Genomic DNA, 25,093 nt, shown 5'->3' with positions numbered 1-25,093 from the left:
ATACCCTCATTGCTGGTGCCCTGTTCCCCTGCAGAAGCCTTCCCTGGACCCCTGGACTCTGTCTGTCCCTCTGGTCACCGTCCTCTTGCCCTGGCAATATCCTTCTTAAGCTTTTCAAAACACTTCTGTATTGTGAAGTGTATTGTATATGTAAAGGGAAATGTGTCTATTCACATGAAAAGTAAAATGAACATCTGTACACATGGCACCCAACCCAAGAAATGGAACATTAGCAGTAACTGGAAATCTTTGTGCCCCTTCCCTCTACCCCTGCCCCTTACTGCCGCTGAAGTCTGATTCCTTTCCTTTTCTTTGTAGTTTTACTGCTTAATGTACTCACAAACACCATATTGTTTATTTCTGCCTGTTGTACTTAATAATTTAGATGGAATCACACAGTGTGTGTTCTGAGAACTTTTGCTGAGCACTGATTCTGAGATTTATGCCTATCATAGCATACAGCTGTGGTTCATTTTCACTGCCGAGTAGTATTCTAGTTTATGAATAAGCCAGAATTTATCCAGTACAGCATGGATGGGCATTTAAGTTGTTTCGTTTTCGATTATTATACATCTGATGCTGCTGTGGACATTGCTGGTGCATTTGTGCAAGGCCTGTATCTGGGGTGTAATACAGTCATGGAGCACTCCCGTAATCCACGTTCCTGGCTTGTGTCGGGCTGCCTCCCGCCAGACTGCCTCCCTGTGTGCTTGTCCCCGTGCGCATTGCCTTGAATGTTCACTGATGCCTTGGTGTTGGGCACAGGCTATGTTCACCAACCTGATGGTGAGACGTGGTTCCTTGTGGTTTTAATTGTGTGTTGTGATTAAAGTTGAGCATTCTGTCACGTTTGTAGGTGGCTTATGTGTTTTCCCTTGTGAAATGTCTGTTTGTGTCTTTTACCAAATTTCCATAGGGTGGTTTGTCCTTTTCTTACTGATCTGTAGGTGTTCTTTGCATATTCTCTCTTCCTTTATATATCCCTAGTCCACTGTTGGTTATATATGTTGTAAGTGTTTTATCTGTTTGTTCTTTGTCTTTTCACCCTTTGTGGTGTCTTTTTTTCCCAGCCATCTTTTTTTTTTTTTTAAAGCAGTTTTGTGAAGGTTTAACTTATATACAATAAGTTAATATACTTAAAGTGTACAGTGTGATGGAATTTGGTGGATGCACACCCCTGTGAAGCCGTTGCCACAGTCAGGATGAGGGGCATAACCACTGCCCACTGAAGTTTCCTCCTGCTGCTGGAATGCAGCCGTCCTCTGCCTTCCTGTGCCCCCAGATCCTGGGCAACGACCCGCTGATCTGCTCTGAGTCACCGTAGATTGTTCAGTCTTTTCTTCGGTCAGGACTCTGATCCAGTGTGATTGTGTCGCCGTCTGTCCTCCGAGTTGTTGCCTTTCTGCTGCAGAGTAACACTGTACTGTACGCGCAGACCAGAGCGTGTTCGTGCATTCACCTGTTGGTGGACCTTTGGGTGGTTTCTAGTTCTTGGTTAATACAAAGAAACCTTCAGCAAGCATTGGTGTGCATGTCTTTCTGTGGACATACACATTCATATCTCTTGGGTAAATGCAAGAGAAGGTCACCTGTGAAGTTTATGTTTAATTTTTAAAGAAACAGCCAGACTGCTTTCCCAAGTGGTTGTACCATTTTACATTTCTGCCATCAGTGTATTAGAGAGTTCCAGTGGCTCCACTGCCTTGTCCACACTTGGTATTTTTAGCCATTCTCTTGGGTGTGTAGTGGTATCTCATTGTAGTTTTTAATTTTTTTAATTTTTAAGACATCTTAATTTATTCTACCATTTTCTGTGCTTGTTTTTTTATGGTTTATTTATTTATTTATTTGAGAGAGGGGGAGAGAGAGAGAGTGAGCGCAAGCAAGCTCAAGCAGGGGGACCCTCAGAGGCAGAGGGAGAAGCAAGCTCACCACGGAGCAGGGAGCCCGATGTGGGACTCGATCCCAGGACCCTGGGATCATGACCCAAGCTGAGACACCCAGGTGCCCCATTGTGTTGTAATTTTCAATATACAGTCTTTCATCTCCTTGGTTAAGTTTATTACTACGTATTTTTTTTCATTTTTATGCAATTATAAATGGGATTCTTTTCTTAATTTCTTTTTCTGATAGTTCACTGCTAATGTATAGGAACGCAGCAGATTTTTGCGTGTTGCTTTTATTTGTATCCTGCAACTTGACTGAATTTGTTTATTCTAACAGTTTTTTGATGGAGTCTTTAGGGTATTTTATGTATAATATCATGTCAGGCACAGATAGTGACAGTTTGAATTCTTCCTTTCCAATTTGGGTGCCTTTTATTTCTTTTTCTTTACTAAATGCACAGGCAAGGATTTTGAATACTCTGTTGAATGCGAGTGGTAAGAAGAGGTATCCTTGTCTTGTTCCTGATCTTAGAGGAATCCATTCCAGCTTTTCACCATTGAGTCTGGTGTTGGCTGTGGGATTTGCAAATATGGCTTTTATTATGTTGAGGTATGTTCCATCTCTGCTCGCTTTGTTGAGAGTTATATGTGGATATTGAATTTTATCAAATGCTTTTCTGCATATGTTGGGATGATCATATGATTTTTATCCTTCATTTTGTTAATGTGGTCTGTCATATTGACTGATTTGCAGATGTTGAACCATACTTGCATTCCTGGAATAAATTTCAGTTGATCATGCTGTATGATCCTTTTAATATAGTGTTGAATTCAGTTTGCTAATATTTTGTTGGGGATTTTTTGCATCTGTGTTCACCAGGGATATTGGCTTGTAATTTTCTTGTGGCATTCTTGTCTGGTTTTGGTATTACGGTGAAACTGGCTTTGTAAAGTGTTCCCTCTGCATCTGGTTTTTGGGTTTTTTTTGTTGTTGTTGTTTTGTTTTGTTTTGTTTTGTTTGGAAGAGTTTGAGAAGAACTGGTATTAATTAATTCTTTGCATGTTGGGTAGAATTCACCAGTGAAGCCATATGGCTCTGGACTTTTGTTTGTTGGGAGATTTCTCATTACTGATTCAGTCTCCTAACCAGTAATCAGTCTGTTCAGATTTTTTATTTCATCATGATTCACTCTTTTTTTTTTTTTTTTAAAGATTTTATTTATTTATTCGACAGAGATAGAGACAGCCAGCGAGAGAGGGAACACAAGCAGGGGGAGTGGGAGAGGAAGAAGCAGGCTCATAGCGGAGGAGCCTGATGTGGGGCTCGATCCTGGAACGCCAGGATCACGCCCTGAGCCGAAGGCAGATGCTTAACCGCTGTGCCACCATCATGATTCAGGCGCCCCATCATGATTCACTCTTGATAGGTTGTGTGTCAGGAATTTATCCATTTCTTCTAGGTGGTTCAATTTGTTGGCATACAGTCATCCATAGTAGTCTCTTGGGATCCCTTGTATTGCTGTGGTGTCAGTTGTAACATCTCTTTCATTTCTAATTTTATGTTTTGAGTCTTCTCTCCATTTAACTTGGTGAGTCTAGCTAAAGTTTCATCAATTTTATCTTTTCAAAGAAGCAGCTTTTAGTTTCATCATTTCTATTGTCTTTTAGTCTATTTAATTTATTTCTGTTCTGTTTACTTCCTTCCTTCTACTAACTTTGGGCTTCATGTGTTCTTTTTCTAGTCTCTTGAGTCATAGAGTAAAGTCATTTATTTGAGATTTTCTGTTTCTTGACATAGGCATTTATCACTATGAACTTCTTTTGGAACTGCTTTCACTGCATCTCATAAATTTTAGTATATTACATTTCCTATGTTTTAATTTTATGTCTCAAGGTATTTTTTAAATTTTTTTAATTTCTTTTTTGACTCCTTGGTTATTCAGTAGCATGTTGTTTAATCTCCATATATTTGTGAATATTCCAGTTTTCTTCATGTAATTAATTTCTAGTTTCACATTAGTGTGATTAGAAAAGATGCTTTATATGATTTTGGTCCTCTTAAACTTGTTAAGACTTATTTTGTGGCCTAACGTGTGATTTGTCCTGGAGAACGTTCTACTTGCACTTGAGAAGAATGTGTATTCTGCCGCTTTTGAATGGAATGCTCTGTAAGTATGTTAAGCCCATCTGGTCTAATGTGTCATTTAAGGCCAGTGTTTTCTTAGTGATTTTCTGTATATAAGTGGAGTATTAAAATCTCCTCCTATTATCATATTACTATGAATTTCTCTCTTTAGGTCTCTTAAAATTTTCTTTGTATGTTTAGGTGCTCCTGTGTTGGGTGCTTAAGTATTTACAAATGTTATGTCTTCTTGTTGGATTGACTCCTTTATCGTTACATAATGCCTTTCTTTGTCTCTTAATATAGTCTTTGTTTTAAAGTCTGTTTTGTCTGGTACGAGTATATATGCTCTAGATTTCTTTTGGTTTCCATTTGCGCGGAACATCTTTTTTTATCCCTTCGCTTTCAGCGTGTGTGTGTCTAACGTCTGAAGTGAGTCTCTTGTAAGCAGTATATAGATGGGTCTTGATTTTTTTTTACCCATTCAACCACTCCCTGTCTTTTGATTGGAGAATTTAGTCCACTTACATTTAAAGTAATTATTGATAGGCATGTGCTTGTTGCCATTTTTGTTAATTGTTTTCTGACAGTTTTTTTTTTTTTAAAGATTTTACCTATTTATTTGACAGAGAAAGAGAGACAGCGAGAGAGGGAACACAAGCAAGGGGAGAGGGAGAGGGAGAAGCAGACGCCCCGCTGAGCAGGGAGCCTGACGTGGGCTCAATCCCAGGACCTCGGGATCATGACCAGAGCTGAAGGCAGACGCTTAACCGACTGAGCCACCCAGGTGTTCCCTTCTGACAGTTTTTGTAGTTCCTCTCTTCTTTGTGGTTCGATGACTTTCCTTGGTGGTATGCTTATATTTCTTTATCTTTTGTATGTTTGCTGTGGGTTTTTGCTTTGTGGATACCACGAGGCTTACATATAACAACTTATGTTTATAACAGTTTATTTTAAGTTGATAATAACTTAAGTTTCTAAAGTTCAACATTTTTACTCTCTCTCGCCCCCACATTTGATGCTTTTTGATATCACACTTTACATCTTTTTATCTGTGTATTCCTTAATTAATTATTGTGACAATATTTTTACTACCTATGTCTTTTAGCTTTCAACTTAGCTTTAGAAGTGCTTAACCCATTACTTTTATTATATATTTACCTTTCCAGTGAGATTTATTCTTTTACATGTGTTCTTGTGAACACCCTTTCTTTTCAGCTTAAAGAAGTCCCCATAACATTCCTTAAAAGGCCACGTTAGTGGTGATGAACTCCTTCAGCTTTTGTTTCTCTGGAGAACACTTTATCTCTCCCTCACTTCTGAATGATCGCTTTGCCAGATAGAGTATCTTGGTTAGAGAGTTTCCTTTCAGCACTTTGAATATATCGCACCACCCTCTCTGGCCTGCAAAGTTTCTGCTGAAAAACCTGCTGATAGACTTAGGGGGGTTTCCTTGTATGTAATAAGCTGTTTTTCTCTTGCTATTGTTATTTTTTTTAACCTCCTTCTCCCCCTACTCCATTCCCATCTCTTGCTGCTTTTAAGATTCTCTCCTGGTCTTTAATTTTTGACATGTAATTATAGTGCATCTTGCTGTGGGTCTCTCCGGGCTCCTCTTATTCGAAACTCTCTGGGCTTCTTGAGAAGCTTCTGGATGCCTGTTTCCTTCCCAGATAAGGGAAGTTTTCAGCCATTACTTCTTCAAGGAGATTTCCGACCTTTTCTCTCTCTCTCTTCTCCTTCTGGAAACCCCATGATCCAAATATTAGTCTGTTTGCTGTTGTCCTATAAGCCCCTAAACTATCTTCACTTTTTTCCTTCTTTTTTCTTTTTGCTGCTCTGATTGAGTCCCACTGCCTTGACTTCGAGCTGCCTGATCCTTTCTTCTGCTTCGTCTAGGCTGTACTTCAGTCGGCTGTTGTATTCTTCACTCGGCGACTTCTTTTTTCTTTTTCTTTTTCTTTTTCTTTTTCTTTTTCTTTTTCTTTTTCTTTTTCTTTTTCTTTTTTAGAGAGGGAGAGAGAGTTGGGCGGGGAGGCAGAGGGAAAGAGAAAATCTCAAGCAGACTCCATGCCCAACACGGGGCCCTCCTGCACAGAAAGACAGGCTCCTGACTCTGTGACTCCTTGCTCTCCCAGGGGTGGTAGCTGTTTAAGAACTCTTTCTTCATTGGTCACCAGAGTCAGGTGATAGAGAAGTCCCCGGCAGCAGTCATGAAATTTGGGGCATCAGATGAGTATGAGCTCATTCCTGTGTGATAACTGATTATTACAGTTTCATGGGACCAGGAACTCAAGTGTCCCTGGCCTCCAGAGCCAGGTGCTCAAGAGGTGTCCCGTAGGTGACAGCCACAGAAATCAGGGCACTGGGTACGTGTAAAAGCTCCCTTCCGGGAGATGCTGGTGCCCTGGAGCATGGCAAAGGGAGAGGGCAAAGGGGGCGCCCTAGTGTCTGTGCACAGAGAAGAGTGTTCCAGCAGGTTCTTGATGTGTGTGTGTGAAATCAGATGCCTGCCCTCAGGCTGGTGCTCTGATACAAGCAAGTGAGCCTCCTTCACTTAAGTCTGGGCACAGTCCACCGGCTCCCTCCAAGCTGGGCCCTGGGGCGGGGGAGTCCCAGCATACAAGCCTTTTAAGGGAGGCTTCACAGATTGCTCCTGTCTTGTGGGTCTCGGGATGCAGTCCCATGGGGTTTCAAAGCTAAGTGTTTTGGGGGCTTGTCTATCCAAGCGTACGTCTTAACAGTTGGGGTGTTGCTGTGGGGTTTGAACCTTTTGCGCCTAGGGAGAAGCTCTGGGTTTTGAGTTTTTTCCTGGTTATGAGATACTGCGAGGAGGGCCATGATTGTGTCCCAGCCTCTCTTAGCTGCTTCAGTGTGGTTTTCTTCTCATTCGCTTGATGTGCACTTATGACGCAGCCAGCCTTTAGTGTCTTTTTTTTTTTTTTTTAAGATTTTTATTGTATTTATTTCAGAGAGAGCGTGTGCGCATGCAAATTGGGGGAGGGCAGAGGGAGAGAGAATCTCAAGCAGACTCCCCACTGAGTGCGGAGCCCAGTGTGGGGCTTGATTCCATGACCCTGAGAACATGACCTGAGCTGAAACCGAAAGTTGGAGGCTTAGCCAACTGAGTCACCCTGGCACCCCCGGCCTTTCAGTGTGTTTTTAAGAGGATATTGTTCTCTGTAGCTGTAGATTCTTGTGTCCGTGGAAGGAGGGGCCCTCAGGGCGTTCCTAAGGTGCCATCTTCTCCTGACTTTATTTTATTTTATTTTTAAAGATTTTATTTATTTATTTGACAGAGAGACGGCCAGTGAGAGAGGGAGCACAAGCAGGGGGAGTGGGAGAGGAAGAAGCAGGCTCCCAGTGGAGCAGGGAGCCTGATGCGGGGCTGGATGCTAGGACCCTGGGATCATGCCCTGAGCTGAAGGCAGACGCTTAACGACTGAGCCACCCAGGCGCCCCTCTCCTGGCTTTGGATGTGTGCTTTCCTTTTTTTTTTTTTTTTAAGATTTTATTTATTTTATTAGAAAGAGAGCACATGAGTGGGGGGGGGAGCAGGAGAGGCAGAGGGAGAAGCAGACTCCCCGCTGAGCAGGGAGCCCGGTGGAGGACTGGATCCCAGGACCCTGGGATCATGACCTGAGCCGAAGGCAGACGCTTCACTGACTGAGCCACCTGGGTGCCCCTGATACTCGCTTTCCCAATGACCGATGGCGCTGAGCATTGTTTTGTATGTTTCCATGCCATCATAAGTGTCTTGTGTCTTCTGATTCTTAATCCTATATATTGTTTTCTTAGTAAGTTGTAACAGTTCTTTATATAATGTAGCTACTAGTCTTTCGTTGGATATTTTGTAAATATTTTCCCTTAAACTGAGGCTTGCCTTTTTTCAAGTTGTGGTAAAAAAACAGGTAATTTTATTTTTTTACCAATTTTTAAGTGTATATTATGGTATTGTTAATAACATGCATATTGTCGTGTAGCAGAGCTTTAGAACTCCTTGGTTTTGTGCACCCCTTGAACAGCACCTCCGAGGCTTGCCTCTTAATTCCCATAACGCTGCCTTTTAAAGAGCAGAGGGTGTTTTCACTTCACTGAAGTCCAGTGTGTTTACTTCTGAAATGTTTCGTGTGTTTTATGTTTAAGAAATCCTGGCCTACCATGAGATCGCTGCCGTTTCCTCGTATGATGGACACCATGTGTCCTGCTCGACGATGTGTAGTTTCAGCTTATGTTTAAATCTGTGATCCATATCCAGGTGAAGCTTTGTTGGCACCATGAGGTAAAGGTCAGGGTTCACTTGCAGATTACTTACAAATGGCCATCCAGCTGTTCAAGGACCGTGTTCGTTTTCTAGGGCTGCCGTAACAAAATACCTGAGACTAGGGGCTGCAACAACAGGAATATTTTCTGACGGTCTGACATCAAACTGTGGGCAGGCCTGGCTCCTCCGGAGGCCTCTCTCCCGGGCGTGTGGACACCATCTTCCCCCGGTCCTCACATGGTCGACCCTCTGTGTATGCCTGCGTCCTGATCTTCTAAGAGCACCGGTCATGTTGGATCGGGGCCCTTAGCAACCTCATTTTTATTTAATCACCTCTTTACAGGCCCTAGTTACAAGCTTTTCTCCATTTTGGTTTTGCACTTAGTACGTACTGGAGTTCATTGCACACTAGTACATGGAGGTACGTATCTCTCCTTTTCCTAGCAGCAGAATACTCCGTTGGTAGATGGATCATAATTTGACTGACTGGTCCCCTATTTATAGATACTTGGGTCAAATTTCCAGTGTTTTGCTATTACAAATAATCCTGAAATGAATAGCCTAATGCACGCATATTTTCCTCTTTTTACCGGTGTATCTGTCTCTAGGGAAGATTCTGAGATGTGGGATTTCTGGGTCAAAGGTTGAGTTTATATTGCATTTTGTGTGGTGGCTGTTTCTTAAGCCACTATTAAAAAAATGTTTTTAACAAATTAACATTCTCAGGGATTCAGTGGCATGGTTTATGCAGATTTCTCTGATACTGTTAAGAGTTTTTCTTTCTAAAGTTGCTTTCATCAATAAACACGAAGCTGTGTGTGTGTGTGTGTGTGTGTGTGTGTGTGTGTGTGTGTATGTGTGTTTTGGAAACAAAACCAAGAAAGGAGAGTGGTCAGGAAACATCGCACCCGGGGAGCTCGGGCGCTGTAGTTCTTCTCTGACCAGTAGGTGCCACTGTTGAATCAGGATGCAGGTGGGCCCGCCGCTGGGTGGAGGTCTCTGCAGCGCTGGGCCCTGTAGACCACCCTCCACGTCTGCCTAGCAGGGGGCTGTCGCAGAGGGAGGTTCCAGCAGGCCACAGATGAGGAACCAAGACGGCTCTTTCTGGGGGAAGCTGCCCTTCAAGGTTCCAGGTGCACAGGTGTCGTCCTTCCTCTGTCGTGCTCTCAGCCCCCCCACCCCCGCCAGCACTTTATAACTCATCTGCTTTAATTTGTTGGGTTTTTTCCCTTACAATAACGTGATTTGACTTTAGACATGAAAACTAGACTGGATTTCAGATGATTGGGTGTGTAGAGCCTGGTGAGCTGGGTTCTGGGGTCCCCTAGGGCCCCTTCCCCTGGTCTGCTCTCACGCAGGGAGGCAGAGAGGGACTGAGACAGAGCATGTGTGCCACACCCGAGGGGCTCAGCCTTCTAGGTTCTCCTCCTCATTCGCACCTGATCCTCCCTCCTTGGAGTGTCTGCTGCCCTTGACGTTTGTCCTGCTTCCCTGGCCTCCTCTTGGCGCCCCCACTGCTCCTTCCCTTCCTGCAGCCTCCCAGACTGGCACGCCCTTGTGACAGAGGTGGCTCTCCGCTGTGCCCGCACTTGTCACTGGGTCAGGCTGTCTTAGCAGCTGTTACGGGCACTTTGAATCAGATCATTTTGCTTGTGTAGGGCCCGACTATGGCAGAGTCTTCCTGGTTCTTTCTCCCTACATGGCGGTAGCATTCCCTTGTCATTGTGGAGACCTGACAGTGGCCCCTGAATTTCCAAGTGTTCCCTGGGAGAACTGCCCTGGTGGCTCCGTCTGTTCCCTGTGCACGCAGCTCCCAAATTTATACTGCTAGTGTCGTCTCTCCCTGGAGTTCACACTTGTTTCTCCAACCACCTGCGTGTCCTCTCTACTTTTTCTTCTTTTTTAAAGATTTATTTCACTCTGACTCAAGCCATCAGCTTCCCTGCTCAGACTGTCACAGTAGCAACTCTTAAAATTGTTTATTAATTTGAGGGGCACCAGATGGCTCAGTCAGTTAAGTGTCTGCCTTTGGCTCAGGTCATGATCTCAGGGCCTGGGACTGAGCCCAGTGCAGGCACGTCGGGTTTCCTACTCAGGGAGGGGTCCGCTTGTCCCTCTCCCTCTTTCCCTCCCAATGCTCTCTTCTCTTAAATAAATAAATAAAATCTTTTTAAAAAGTTTATTAGTTTGAAATACAGCTGGCATAAGGACAGGTGCAGGGAAAGACATGTTCCCCTCGGTGAGCTCTCAGAGCATCAGTACCCAGGGTAAGCAAGAAGTCTGCCAGCTCACCAGAACCCCAGAGTGTGGGACCCCCACCCCCAAAGCAGCTCTTTCTTCACAGGATAATCACCTTGCTTTGTTTTTCCACCAAAGCATGCGTTCTTAAACATTGTCGTTTAGCTTGCCTGGTTTAATGAATATAGTCTGTAGATGAATGTAGTTTTGTGTGGTGTGTTCTGTGTTGTGTGTGCCTGTGTGGTGTGACGTATATTGCGCGGACATGTGCAGACCTGGCTTCCTCACAGCACTGTATGCATCATTTATTTTCGGTTTTGTTCCATTGTATGACTGTACCACAGTCTCCTGATCGCTGCTACTGTTGATAGTATTTGGGTGTTGTCATTTTCCCCGGCTGTTACGGGTAGTGCTGCTTCACAAAGCGTGTGCGCAGAGGGTAGCACTCCGCGGTAACGAGGAATGAGGCCTTGCCGCTGGCAGCCACGTGGACGGACCTGGAGAGCATCACACTAAGTGGTGTAAGAGAAAGACAAATATCAGATGATCTCTCTCCCATGTGCAGTCTTAAAAAAACAACTCACAGATACAAGTCCAGGTTGGTGGTAGCCACGGGGGATTAGCGGGTGGACAGAATGGGTGAAAGTGGTCAGAAGGTAGAGACTTCCAGTTATAAAACAAGTCCTGGGGATGTAATGTACAGCAGGGCGACTGTAGTTAATAAGGCCGTATTGTACATTTGAAAGTTGCCAAGAGAATAGATCTGAAAAGTTCTCATCCTGAGAAAAAACAGTTTGTGACTGCGTGTCGGTGCGTGTTAGCTAACTAGACTTACCGTGCTCGTTTCAGAACACGTACGAATAGCGGCTCCCTGCGTCGCACACCTGAAGCTAATAGAATGTGATAAGTCAATTTTATCTCCATTTAAAAGAAAGGAACAAGGAACCCTCTCCAGTGTCACCCTCACAGCAAGGCTTTCTTGCGACCACGGGCTGTGTCTATCACTTTATCGTGTTCTTCACCGTGCTCTGTGCTCTGTTTTCACAGATGTGTCTTTGCTGCCTGTCTTCCTTCGTTAGTACCTAAGCTCACGGAAGGCAGGGGCCTTGTCTGTCCTTTGCCACGGCGTGTCCACTGGCTAGATAGTGCTTGGCAGAGAGGGGTATAATTGATGATTAGTGGTTGGCCCTTCTGGTCACATTGGCCAAGCGGGGCTGCTCAGACCACTGTGCCGTGGCTTTGGATTGCTCCTCAAAGCTTCAAAGGGGACCAAGAAGCAAATGTAAGGATAAAAAATGACATCTGCATTTGAATGGTTTCGCGATTAGAATTTTAACTATGTACTTTTCAGTACATAAAATTAGGTAGCAAAATAGAGACACATGACAAGCTTTCAAACCAATAGCTGGAACAATATTTTCCTGATAGTAGTGAAATATTTAAATCGTCCCGTGTTTATAAGGTTTAGATTTGTTGTGGCCCTTCAGCAGTGACCTTAGTGAATTCTCAGTCTTGCTTCAAGCTGTTATCCCTGGTGTAAGTCTGCTTTCTCTGTGTCTTCAGGGAGAGTGTGAGGTGTTACAGTATCAAGCTGCTGAATCACATACAGGGACATTTCACGCTCCCTTATTCTGCCACAGGTGGGTCCCGAGGCGGGTGTTAGCAGCATGTTGCTTGCTCCCCAGAATGGCTAAAAACATTCGTGGCCGTGTCTCTTGGTGCACACGTGTGCGCACTTTTCTGTGTGGTTTCACTCTTGAGAGGAAGTGCTGGCTCAGGGCAGTAGCTGACGGCAGCCTCGTCTCCAAAGTGGTTGTATCAGTTGACCCTCCTCCCCGCGGTGCACATGTGCGGCCCCCCGGCTGGGCCGAAGCTTCTCCCACTTTGCTCACCTCAGGCTCCTGGGTGGTTCCCGTGGGAGGTTAGTGCTGTCCCACGGTAGTTGAAGTCCCCCCACTGTTCATGAGGTGGACATCTTGTCGTGTGTCCTGCTGGCCACTTCGCTGTCTTTTTTTTGGTGACGTGTCTGTTCACGTCGTGTGCTTCATTTTCTTCTGGGTTGTTTATATATTTTTATTTATTTGTAAGGTGTTTTGAGAAGTCCTGTACTTGGTTGTTTGCATTTTCGTGTATCTTTTAGAATTGTCTCGTTGCGTTCAGAGAAGAAGGCCCGTTGGGGTGTTGGCTGCGGTTGCATGGAATCCGTAGACTGAGTTTGAGGAGGATTGAGAACTTCCGGATGCTGACGGTTCGACTTGAGAACTTGCTCTGATCTCCATTTATCAAGGTCTTTAATGCTGTGACGGTTCTGGCACGTTTCAGATCTGCACATCTTCTAAAAACGTACTTCTGTGCGTTTCCCATTATAATTGCTATCTTTGTAAGATTCTTCTAGCTTGCTCATGCATAGAAACGCAGTTTGGTTGTATGTACGGACCTCATAGTCAGCAATGCTGGCAAACTCATTCTTTCTAATAACACATCTTGATTTTTTTGGACTTGTACGTATGTACGCATAGCACCTGTAAGTGATGACCGTTTGACTTCCTCTTTTCCGAGCCTTTTATTTGGCAAGGATTTGTTTATTTTATTTTATTTATTTTTTAAAAGATTTTATTTATTTATTTGACAGAGAGAGACAGCCAGCGAGAGAGGGAACACAAGCAGGGGGAGTGGGAGAGGAAGAAGCAGGCTCCCAGTGGAGGAGCCCGACTTGGGGCTCGATCCCAGAATGCCGGGATCACGCCCTGAGCTGAAGGCAGACGCTTAACGATTGCACCACCCAGGCGCCCCAGGGATTTGTTAATTTTATGATCCGGTTTTTGGTTCAGTTTATCTTCTGTTTGTGTGGTTCTTCCTAGACCAGTGATGTCTTCGGCACCTGGGTCCAGCAGGGGGTGCGTTTGTGGCCTGAGTCCTTACTCTCAGTGGCCCCCCTTCCTGCCCATGACTGTTTTCACCTTGTGCTCTTTACCTTTCCACATTTGTATGCAACTTTGGTTTCATTTTGGAGCTTTCCATATAAAAGATGAGGAGGCCAGGACTTAAAATGGCATCTCTCTCTTTTTTTTTTAAGAATTTATTTGAGAGAGAGAGAGAGAGCATGGGGGCGGAGGGTGAGAGGGAAAAGCAGACTCGTCGCTGAGCAGGGAGCCTGACGTGGGGCTCGATCCCAGGACTCCAGGATCATGACCTGAGCTGAAGGCAGTTGCTTCACCAACTGAGCCACCCAGGCGCCCCGTGAAATGGCATTTCTTAGTGGCAGGGCTGGGCCTCATCTTTCAACAGCTACTGACCCTTGGAAATTGCTGCGGACCGCTGCCGCCTACTTGCTTTCACTGAGCGCTCGGTTCTGACACGGTGGAGCCTCACGTGGGGGCTCATGGATTTGGTAGAGGGGCACGGGGCGGGGTGGCGGGGAGCCAACAGCGAGCCTGTCTGTGCCGCCTGTCCTGCTTCACACGCGCCGGCTCAGTCTCTAGTTTGTCATGTTCAGAAAAGCTTGTGCCACCTCTCAAAGTGACAGGAAATACCATTCCATTGGAAAATAATATACTATGTTTGATTTATGAAATTTAATCAAAATAGCAGGAGTATTTTTGAAAGATAATTAACCCCTTTTGTCTTTTCATTTGTAAAATGAAAGGGTTTATCGCTCTAAAATTCTGCTTTTTGCTGCTATACAAAGTTCTTACGTAGTCTTTGTCAGAAATGGAACGAACAGGCATCCACTTTGGGCAAACAGAATTTTAATCAGTTAATACATATACTCTACAAGTTTTAGTCTTACATACTTTTAAACGTTGTTCTGTTAAAATGCCAACCTAATATGCATTCTATTTCATAATGTTTTACTTTTTCATTTTGTAGAATTAACACTGAATCCTCCAGAAGGAATTGTGGCAGGTAAGGTACTGACGTTACCCTCTTTATAATCTACTTCTAATTGCCAACATTGCCCTCCAAGTTAATTATGGAAATTTTTTTTCCCTGCAGGCCCCATGAATGAAGAGAACTTTTTTGAGTGGGAGGCACTGATCATGTAAGTTAGTTATATGTGTTTGTAGTTTTCAAGACTTTCCTTGACATTAGACCTTTGAATCCGTTTAGCACTGGGGCTGTGCTTAGAAATGTCCATTTGGAAAAAAGGCTTTGCGCATCTCTTGAATTTAGCTCTTTTCTAGTCTGCTAGTCTGAGAGCAGAAACGTGTACAGGTGTGTATCCTGAGAAATGAAAATATTTCCTTAGAGCCAGTAAAAGTTTAGTTGATTTTATATTTCTAGAGTTTTACAATAAGTTTTTTTTTTATTTAAGATCCTATTTATTTATTTGACAGAGCAAGAGAATAAGCAGGGGGAGCAGCAGAGGGAGAGTGGGAAGCAGGCTTCCCGCTGAGCAGAGAGCCCCACGACGGGCTGGATCCCAGGACCCTGGGATCATGACCTGAGCCAAAGGCAGACGCCTCACAGCCTGAGCCCCCAGGCGCCCCACAATAATTGAATGGTGTGCGGCTGTGCTGGGTTAGCCTCAGGCAGCGCCGGTGCTTTTGGCTTCAGGAAGTCCCTAAGATCCCGCAGCTTTGGGGGCGGAAGGCCCCTTGGGGTGCAGGCGAGCCTCTGGCCCTGCCCCCCTGTGCGCCCACACTTCCCTTTTCCTCTCCTCCCCATGGAGCCCATTCTCTGCCACGGCTTCTTTCTCCATGCACTTCATCTGGCCTTCCATTGTCCCTGAGCCCAGGACGTGGCTTAGTTTTGAGGCCAGCAGTGTGGTTCCTAGCCCTGTTGTAGAAAAACCATGAGTGGATTTCCTGTTTCACTTAGTGATGTTACTTTAAGGGGTCACAAATGGACCCCCAATTCTAGAGTGTTCTATAGCCCTATGACCCAGCCCACTCCTACTTTACATGTATAGTTTTTGGCCATTCGTAGACTTACTGTATTTTCAACAAAATGTGGTTAAGTACAATGTGTGAGGTTGAGATTGATTTCAGTGTCTCTGTTTTCTCATTAGTAAAATGAGATGCTTCAGTCGGTCGGCAAGTGTTGGGGTTGGATTGCGTCGGGTGGAGAAGTGCTCCGTGGGAGGGGTAGGGGCAGGTGTGCACTTCAGACATCATCACACCTTCTGAGTCTGCCCAGTGCCCACATCACATTAGTTCTTCATGCTTTACGTGCTTTAGAAACAGATTGCTGATCATTGTTGTCTGTGGAGGTTAGATTAATACGTGGAAATTGATGCGAAAATGACGGGGTTTTTGATAAGCAAAATATTTTAAAAAATCATCAGTAGACGCTATCCAGAGAAAACAGACCAGGCACGACCTCTGATAATTTGTAATACTCTCATTGCTTGGGCCTGTGATGCCCATTGTTTTTCCTGTGTTTAAATGTTTCTGGCATGAGGATATCTTTACAGTCTGTATTTCTGTCTCATCTGCTGTTGTGTCTTTTGTCCCCTAGAGCAATCACAGTGGGGTGGGGAGTCTCTGCTCAGCAGTGTCCTACGTCTAATGGCACATGGCATTGGCCACTGGGTCAGCCATAGTTCCTGTCATTTTTAAGGACACAGGAGATTATATCATATGAACTTGATTTGTAACGCCCTTTTTCCATATACTGTATCCTGTGCATTGTCTCTGTGTTAATGCAGGCACCTGTGTGTGCCACCTGGGCAGCAAGCCTGGTGGTAGGGGACACGGGGTACTGGAAGGCTTGAGTGCAGAGGTTAGCGGGCCCCTGGCAGGTCTCCCAGCTTGCAAGATATTGGCTTGTGCCCATCAGCAGACTTACTTAGAAGCCCTTTAAGGGACATGTGAGCCCTCCAGTATGGTTTCTAAAAAAGTGTTGGGGTAACTAAACCTGTTAGGGTAACTATTACTAATTTTAGATGAACACTATAAAATTAAATGAGTATTTTGAAAACACACAGTAATAGATGCCAGGGCAACAAAAGCAGAAATCAACAAGTAGGACAATGTCAAACTGAAAAGCTTCCACTTAGCACAGGAAACCGTGGACAGAACGAGAAGCCCACCGACAAAATGGGAGAAAATATTTGCGATTCCACATCTCTGATACCTCCAAAATATATATGCACAACTCAACAGCAAACAAATAAGTAATCTGATTAAACAATGGGCAGAGGATCTGAACAGACGTTTTTCTAAAGAAGACCTCCAGATGGCCAGCAGGTGCATGGAAACGTGCTCACCATCACTCATCACGCACCTGACACCAGTCAGAACGGACGTTACACAGACAGACAGGAAACGACAGGTGTTGGCGAGGATGCGGAGGAGGGGAGCCCCTTACACTGCTGGTGGGAACGCAAGCGGTGCAGCCACTCTGGAAAACAGTATGGAGGGTCCTCAAAAAGTTAAAAATAGAGCTACCCTACGGCCCAGCAATCGCTCTTCTGGGTATTTACCCAAAGAAAATGAAAACACCAATCCGGAAAGCTGTCTGCACGCCCTGTTCACTGCAGCGTCATTTACAACAGCCAAGACAAGGAAGCAGCCTGAGTTGCTCTCCAGCGATGGATGAGAGGATAAACACGGTGGGTGTGTATACACATGCACACACATGCGTGGATAATGCCCACAGAAAAGAATGAAGTCTTGCCGTTTGTGAAAAGGTGATGGACCTTGAGGCTATTACGCTAAGTGAAATAAGTCCGAGAAAGATAAATGCCATACGATGTCACTTACAGGTGGAACCTAAAATCCCATGACCCCCCAGACTCGTGCAGAGAGCACATAGGTGCCAGAGGTGCTGGGGGTGAAATGGGCGACAGAGGTCGAAAGGTACAAACTTGCAGTTATAAAGTGAATGTGTGTCGGGAGTGAAAGGGGGACAGCATGGCGACCAGGGTCGGTGACATTGCAGTAGGTATTTGAAAGTCCTCAAGACAGGAAATCTGCAGGTGCTCCTCACAAGAAGCGAAAGGTTGTAACTGTACGGTGCTGGCTGTTCACTAGATTGACAGTGGTGCTGGTGTTGTGGTATCTGCCGATGGCGAGTCCTTATGCCGTGCTCCTGAAACAGTGTCGCGTGTCAGTTATGCCTCCACTTAAAAGTCATGAGAGCTTTTTCAGGTGTGTTCAGCGCCTTTCTATGTGAGGAAGGCTCTTGCATTAGTTTGGAATTCCCCTGCTTCAGGACTTGGGGAGCCTGTGGGTCTTGGTCCTGTTCCAGACCCTTTTACAAACAAGAGGCGTTTACAGATGTACTTGAAGCATCTATTAAGGAATTAGCTGTCCTCCCATTGATTGGCCTCACGCTGCTGTTTGGCAGACAGCTGGCTGAGTTTCACTCCGTAGTAGCTTTGCTTTTCTCTCTTTTCATTCTTTGTCCCCAGAGTTTCTGCCACGTCCCGTTGTCTCTGAAACCACGCTTGCCCCATTTTCTGGGGGGGCAGGGTGCTGCCGGGTCGGTAGCCCTGCCCCCCGTGGGGCCGCCGTCTGTCCTCGGCTGTGCTGTGAGGAAAACAGCTTCCCAGGCGCTCGGCCGCAGGTGTAGCACAGGTGACCCCAGATGCCCCCCCGAGAGAACGAGGTGGAGGGTGTACGATGGCAATGCAGCAAATTAAGGAACAGGAGGAGAACGAAAGAGTCAAATTGCCACAGCCTCTTCTCTGATGAAAAGTAGAAGGCAGCTCTGGGTTACCCGGCCGGCTCCGTCAGAAGAGTGTGCGGACCGTTCATGCTGGGGTCGTGAGTTCGAGCCCCACGTGGGTGTAGAGATGACTTAAATAAAACCTCAAAAAAAATAGTTTAAAAAAAAAGGTGGAAGGTAACTCGGACGGCTCTCGGCTGAACACTTGGTGGGGTTTGAGCTTACGGCCAGGAAGAGGGCCGGGGCTTCCCGTCAGATGGGGAGATGTGGGACCCGAGGGCTGTGTGGCTGGCATGGCTTCGTGCTCTCAGGCCAGCCACTCTTGTCTCATGCGGGTCAGAACAAAGAGGCTCATCGTCCTCTTAGGTGGCATCACGTTCTGCCTCTTCCAGGTCCAGAGTCTCTGCCCTGTGTGGCCTTGTCGCCCTGGGCTTATCCGAGGTCCTTGACCGCAAGGGTGGATGTGGGGGCTTCAGTGAGGACAGGAGGAGCCCTGGTGCAGGCCGGCTGTTTGTCCTCATTGGCTAGAAAAGGTGTGAAGGCCTTTGGGATCTTGCTGCCCTGTTCTGTCCTTCCCCACCTAACTCCCCTCCAGACCAGAAGCTCCGGTAAAATGAGAAGGACCTCCTTCCCTCCGACCCTTCGCCAGCTCCCCGACATGTCACAGCCGCGGGTGTGAGGTTCCCCAGGTGGTGCTCCTCGGCTGTCTGTGCTCAGCCTGGGGGCCTATGCACAGAGGTCAGGGTCGTGGCTGCCACCCTCTACGTTAGGCCCGTTCGTGTGCGGAAGACCGTCCCGGCATGTCGCTTGTCCGTGCCTCGCCTCCTGACAGGCCTGTGGCACTGAGATAGCCGTCCTCATCTGTGCTGTGGGCTCTCTGGCCCGGGAGTCGCGGCCTGGGACTCGGTCAGCAGCCCTCGGTGAGGAGGGTTCCTGCAGCGCTCCCTGCAGTTAGAGTGGGGACATCATTGTCCGACATGCTGCGGGGAACACATGTGTCGTCCAGCGCTGGAACGCCACGTGGCCCCAGAATGGTCCAGGCGGACTCTGCCTGCTGCTGTGGAAAGCTGTCCAGTGTGTCGCTGAGTGCAGGAAGCCAGCCAGGGAACCGTGGGCCTGGACCCGTGTTGTCACCGGGATGATTCTGTTGCCCGCCCCCTTCCCGACACTGGGTGGTATCTGGAGACATTTCTTGTCGTTACAACTGGGGAGTTGGGGTGCTCCACTCCCAGCATCTGGTGGGAGGCTGCCGAGCGCCTCACTGCCTGGACAGCCCCTGACAGCAGCCCCAGGCCTGTTGGGCCCAGGTTTCTGTGTGTCTAAGTGTGTAAGTCAGAGCTCTTAGTAAATTTATAGTTTTGAAGCCATCCCATAGCACTTTTACAGCATTTCCAAAAAGGTCTGTGCCCCTCGTCAGCCCGCATTCCCACCCTCAGCTGGAGGCAGCCTGTCTTCTACTTTCCGACTCTATAGATTTGCCTTTTCTGGACTTTTCCTGCAAATGAAGTTATGAAATTGCCCATCTTGTGTGTCTGGCTTCTTTCACTCTTCAGCGCTCTTCAGTGTTCATGATTCCTTCCCTTGCTGCGTGTGCGTGTCGTTGTTTCTTCCTCTTTCCCACCGAACCCGGTCCCCTGGGGGATGGGCTCCACCTGCTTCATCCGCTCACTGCGCGAGGGGCCCCGGGCTGTTGTGACGGGGGCCGCTGCCACCCCCTGCGCGCAGCTGTGTGGACTTCTGTCTTCATCGCGTTTCTGCGTACCGCCAGATGTACAGCACTGGAGATGCTCTTACACGGAGTAAATTCATGTTTAATGTCTTAAGAAGCTGCCACACTGCTTTCCCACGTAGCTCACCGTTTTACCTTCCCACCAGCACGCATGCGAGTTCTCTTTCTCCACTCCCTCCCCCGTGCCTGAGGTGTGATCACAGCTGCCCTGTGGGTGTGCGGTGGCATCTCTTCGTGGACCTGATTTGGGTTTTCCTGATGACTAATGGTGTTGAGTGTCTTTTTATGGGCTTGTTAGCCATCCATGTATCTCTGGTGAACTTCAGAATTTTTGCCCATTTTTTAATTGGATTGTCATCGTCTTATTGAGTCACAAGAGTTCTTCATATATTTTGGATACAAGTCCTTTATCAGACATGTGATTTTCAGATGTTTTCTTGCAGGCTGTGGCTTTCCTTTTTCGCTTCCTTAATGGAGTCTTTTGAAGCTCAAAGTTTTTTAATTTTGATGAAGTGCAGTTGAGCAGTTTTTTTCTTTTATGGATCATGCTTTTGGTGTCATACAACCCAAGGTTACAGAAGTTTTCTTTTATGTTTTATATTTGTAGCTCTTACATTTACTTTTTACATTTTTGATCCATTTCGGGTTCATTTTGGGTATGCATGCGGTAGGGGTCCAGCTTCATTCATTGGCACCTTTGTCAGAAATCAACTGACCACACATGTAGGGGTTTCTGTCTGGCTCTGAGTTATGTCCCATCGATTTGGGCCTGTCCTTCCCCCACCACCACACAGTCTTGGTTCCCGTGGCTTTATAGGAAGTTTGGAATTGGAAAGTGTGAGCCCTCTCATCTTGTTCTCCTTTCTCAAGATTATTTTGCCTCTCCCTGGTCCCTTGCATTTCCGTCTGAATTTTAGGATCGGCGCGTCACTGTCTGCAGAGAAGCCGGCGGGCATTTCCGCGGGATGGTGCGGAGCCTCGGGTCGGTTTGAGGACTGCTGCCGCCTCGCGCGGCTTCTCTCTCCACGTCGTTAGGTCTTTTCAAATTCCTGTCAGCAGTGCCACGATAGATTTTTAATTTGAAGAAATCCAGTTTTGTGGATGAAGGTGTGTGAGTTTATGAGCATAGAGACAAGCTTGGAGAGTGACAGTGCTTCCCTGTGTCTGCCTTGGGGAGGCGATTCCGCAGGGGGCAGAGAGGGGAGCACTTCGGTTTTCTTTTATGTACCGCATGTATTTGAGTATTTCGCAACACATATTTTCCTAGTTCAAGTTTGTGTTGTAAAAGTTGTCTGTCAGAACGGACTGTGGAGTTCTTGGAATGACGGACTTATTTAGTACGCGCTAAATACAGGTCAAATACGTTTGATTTAAAGTTTTCAGAGATGCCTGTATCACAGAAAACCCAAAATTAGAGTATGCCTGCAGCCTCCTTTTGGACAGATTCAATCTGAGGAAATTATATGGAAGAAAACCTGTGTCTGCTGCTGCCGTGCTCCCCCGAAGCGGAGGACGCCTGTGCTGTCCTCCTCTGCCCACGGTTCGCAGCCTTGGTTCTGTATATGAGGACGGTCAGGGTGCACAGAGCACAACAAAAGAAGAAAAGTGCAACAGAACAGCTCCCCAGAGACCCTGCCGTGGGGCTGGCTCTGTCCTGGCCGAGCCCGCCTGCTCCTATCCCTGGGCGCTCCCCTCAGTCCCCGTCCCCCGGGCCCTGTGCTGTCTCTCCTGCCAGGCTGTGGGTTCCTGCTGCCCAGGGAGCGCCTGGGGCCCTCGAGCAGCTGGCGCTCCGTCCGTCCTGGCGTGGGTTGAAGCCCAGGGGCTGGAGGGATTACAGGCCAGGAGCTCATGGCAGAGCTGGCGTGCTCAGCCTTCCCGAGCAGCGCAGCACGGGGGCTTGTGTGGGCCACCCCCTGCGTGGTGAGCTGGGGCGCTCCGCTGTGGAGCGGTGATCGCAGGAGGCCGGTGATGCCCGTGCTGACACCAGGCCCCCCTCCTGGCCCGCCTGCTGGGTGCTCTGTGGACTCAGCAGTGCCAGGGTCACGGGGACCCATTCCCTGCAAGTGGAGGCGCTCTCTGAGCAGTGTGCCTTTCTCTTTTATGACTTTGGAGAGTTCATTCCCCCTTAGTAATCCAGTTCGAGTTGAAGTACTAATGAATGGTTTACAGCCTCCATGTCTTAAAACCTTGTCGTATGTGTGTCTGAGACATTTTGTGCATGTGCTGTGACAGACTCGGAAGGGGGACAGCCAGCTTCTGCGCTGCTGCAGCTGGAATGACGTGCGGGCTGTAGGCCGGGAACATGCCTGGCGGGCAGATGGCTTGCTCACACGCAGACACACCCAGGGTGCACAGTAAGTGCTGTGGCCTCCTTGAGGCCTCAGGTATGCAGGCCTGGAGGCTTCTTCTGTTACGTAGACACAGCTTTAGAAGGGAGAAGCGAGGAAGAACGGTTTCTCTCTTGAATTTAGTTCCAGCGTTTCTCCAGGTTTCAGGGACTCTGCAAGTGAGCAAGTGGTTTTGGTGGCGTGTGATTGCAGGCGTCCTGCAACTCTGGGCACAGGGTGAGCTAGGCAGTGGACCTTCTCGAAGGGAGAGCACGGCTCATCAGTGGCCAGCTTTAGACCGTGGGTGTTGTCCTCTCGGTATCTGCTCGGCCTGTCATTCGCCAGCGGTCAGCCAGTCAGAGGAGCGGCTTGAAACGTGGTTGCCTTTACAGAGTAGAGCACGGTTGTTACTGTTCCCGTGGATACTCGTCTCAGAGAGTGAGGGTACATACCTCAGAGCCCTGAAATTTTGTAGACCATTAATTTGCTGGCTTTGAAGAATTTATATTTGATTTAGATAAATTTTCCTTTCTTCTTCTTGTACTTTATTTTACCTGAAGATTTTTGAGATGCGGCCTTTAGTGAGAGAGAAGTGAGGCTGTCTAGAGTGTGGCACCAAAGTTCGTCCAAAAATAACACTGATTATATCTCTCAGTCTCGGTTCAGGAGTTGACATGATAGCATTTTCCAGAGTCAGCAGGCACGCCGCTGCATGCATGGGCCCCCTGCGTGCTTGTCCCGGGCAGCAGGGCGTCCTGGAGGAGAAGGAAACCCTCATTTCAGACCAGTAGCAAACTAGGGCATTCGAAAACAGCTTTGATAGTTAAGATGTGGGAGCACTTTAGGAAATGTTTGATCATGCTTCTGAGGCTACGGTTGACCCAGTGGATTTTTTTTTTAATGTTAAAGAAAGCCCTATTATGAGAAACAAAGAACTGTTATCAGAGTGTTGAGCAAATACCATTTGGCTCATTCCAAAACACTGCACAAACTTTTTTTTTCTCTTCTGACTCCAACGTGCCAGAAATACTGAGGCATTATTGGCAAGCATTCCTGACCTACGACAGTGTTGCTTTCAGAGAGAGTGACTTTGTTTGCCCAGCCTTCTGAGCGAGAAGTTTGAACCGTGCTGTACCCCTCACTCCTGCACCAGACCGCTCAGGACCTCGGCTGCGCCCTGTAATCGTTGGCCTTCCCAGCTTTGCTAACAGTGGCGGGAAAGTGGTACTTGCAGACACCTTTCATCAGGGGGCCTGTGGATGACTGATGGGTGGCATTTGTCATCTGCCAGGAGCTCTTCTACTGGAAGAGGCATGGGATGATTATAAGTCTCTCATTCTCGGTCTGTGCTGGGTCTGCGTGCAGAGGAAGAGGTGTCCAGGATGGCCGTTCAGGAAGTGCAGAGCAGGCCTCAGACCACCTCGTCCGGCAGCCAGCTGGTGGTGGTGGCACTGGCTCCCTGTGCCGCCTGCAGCCCCTTCTCTGGCACGGACGCCCGGGCCCCACACTTGTCCCTCTTCATGTGGTTTTCCCTATCCTGGTTTTCTGCCAAGGCTCTGGGTGCTGTTGGGATGCTTACCTCTCCAGCACAAAGTAGCTATTCACTATGGTTTCCCCCCAAAGTAGCAAGGGTGCAGTTTTCAAAATGAAGGTCGGTCTCTTAAATAGGAAAAAAAAAATTGGCTCCCCAAAACACTTCTCGTCTTGTTCTCATTTTGACTGTTTTACTGCAGCCCAGCCCCCTTTCTCCAGGGACGCAGTCCTGGCATCCACTGTGGGTGCCATTGAAAGCCCTGATCGGCTTCACCAAGTTGTAGGAAAGCTCTCTGTTCAGTTTCCTTTTGAAATTTTTGTCTTTCTCCTTTAATTGTGGAGATAAACATTGTTTATACTGTTTGCAAGTTTATATTATTTTGTTGAATCAAAGTAATTTTATTGATTTGAAACATATTTATACTTTGAAAAAATGATTTTTTAAAAATGAAGGTTGTCTTGGAATAAATCTTTATCAGCTGTTTTTTTCCTGTGCCGTATCTGGTTTTCATTTTGAAAGGCGGCCTGTCTCCACTGCTGAGCTGCTTCTGCAGTGGCCTGGGTCTCGGTCTCCTGCTGCAGGTGTTCGAGCTCCTAGTGCACGTCATGGCTTCGAGAGACAGGCCCTTCCAAAGGGGTGGCTCCGCTCACGCACAGACGGTCGTAGCTGCTGCTGTCTGAGTGTCTGTCGTTTCCCGAAGACGTACGTAGGCAGAGACTCTAATGCACATTGGTTAGCGAGGAGTCTTTCTCTCTTGAGCTGGGGGCTCTTCCTCCGCTGCCGTCGTGTCTCGCACGTGGGTCGGGATAGTGTTAATTTACAGGTGTTGTGTTCATGTTTGACAGGACGTAGAAGTGGTTTGGTGTGTTTCTGCCACTCTCCGTGTGATGGGGACGGCAGCCCAGGCAGACAGGCACGCGGGTGCCTGGTGACGGCGTGCTCCGGGAACGTGCTGGCACGGCTCTGATGCGCGTGCACGCGCCTGGCCTTCGGCGGGAGCCTAAGTCCGTGGTCACACGGGTGCTCTTCATGTGTCTCGAAGGTTACAAAATCATTTCTTAGGCACATTAAAAATTTAAAGTAGCCTTTGAAATAACCACTCTTAACCCTCATTTAATACAGTAGTGCTGTAACGTGTTCATATGTGTATCTTTATTTTCAAGTGAACGTACAGCATGCATACAGAAGACAAGATCCCGTGGGCCTTACAATGTTGCTAGTAGTTCTTTCCCCTGATCCCATATTCTAGGGAGGCTCTGCCGCCCCACGCTCACCTTTGTTAATGTGAACGCCGTGCCTGTAATGCGGTGTTTGTGCTTGTCCCTGAGTCTTAAACCAGGTTGCAGTGGGACGGTGAGACATTACTTTCTCATTCAGAA

The 25,093-nt window shown here is 47.1% G+C and overlaps 1 protein-coding gene across 2 annotated transcripts in view; it reads left to right on the top strand.

Annotated features, from left to right (window-relative positions):
• Positions 1–25,093, top strand: part of UBE2G2 (ubiquitin conjugating enzyme E2 G2) — a 37,343-nt gene that overhangs the window by 3,833 nt on the left and 8,417 nt on the right. For both annotated transcript variants that reach the window (XM_026492958.4, XM_026493044.4), the window contains exons 2-3: positions 14,381–14,416; positions 14,507–14,552. In XM_026492958.4, the coding sequence (XP_026348743.1) occupies positions 14,381–14,416; positions 14,507–14,552 (82 nt within the window). The remainder of the gene's footprint in view (positions 1–14,380; positions 14,417–14,506; positions 14,553–25,093) is intronic.

The sequence above is a fragment of the Ursus arctos genome, unplaced genomic scaffold (assembly GCF_023065955.2).
Source record: "Ursus arctos isolate Adak ecotype North America unplaced genomic scaffold, UrsArc2.0 scaffold_4, whole genome shotgun sequence".
In the NCBI taxonomy this organism is placed as follows: domain Eukaryota; kingdom Metazoa; phylum Chordata; class Mammalia; order Carnivora; family Ursidae; genus Ursus; species Ursus arctos.
Note: the sequence above shows the minus strand (reverse complement) of the source record. Positions and strands in the feature narration are given on the sequence as shown.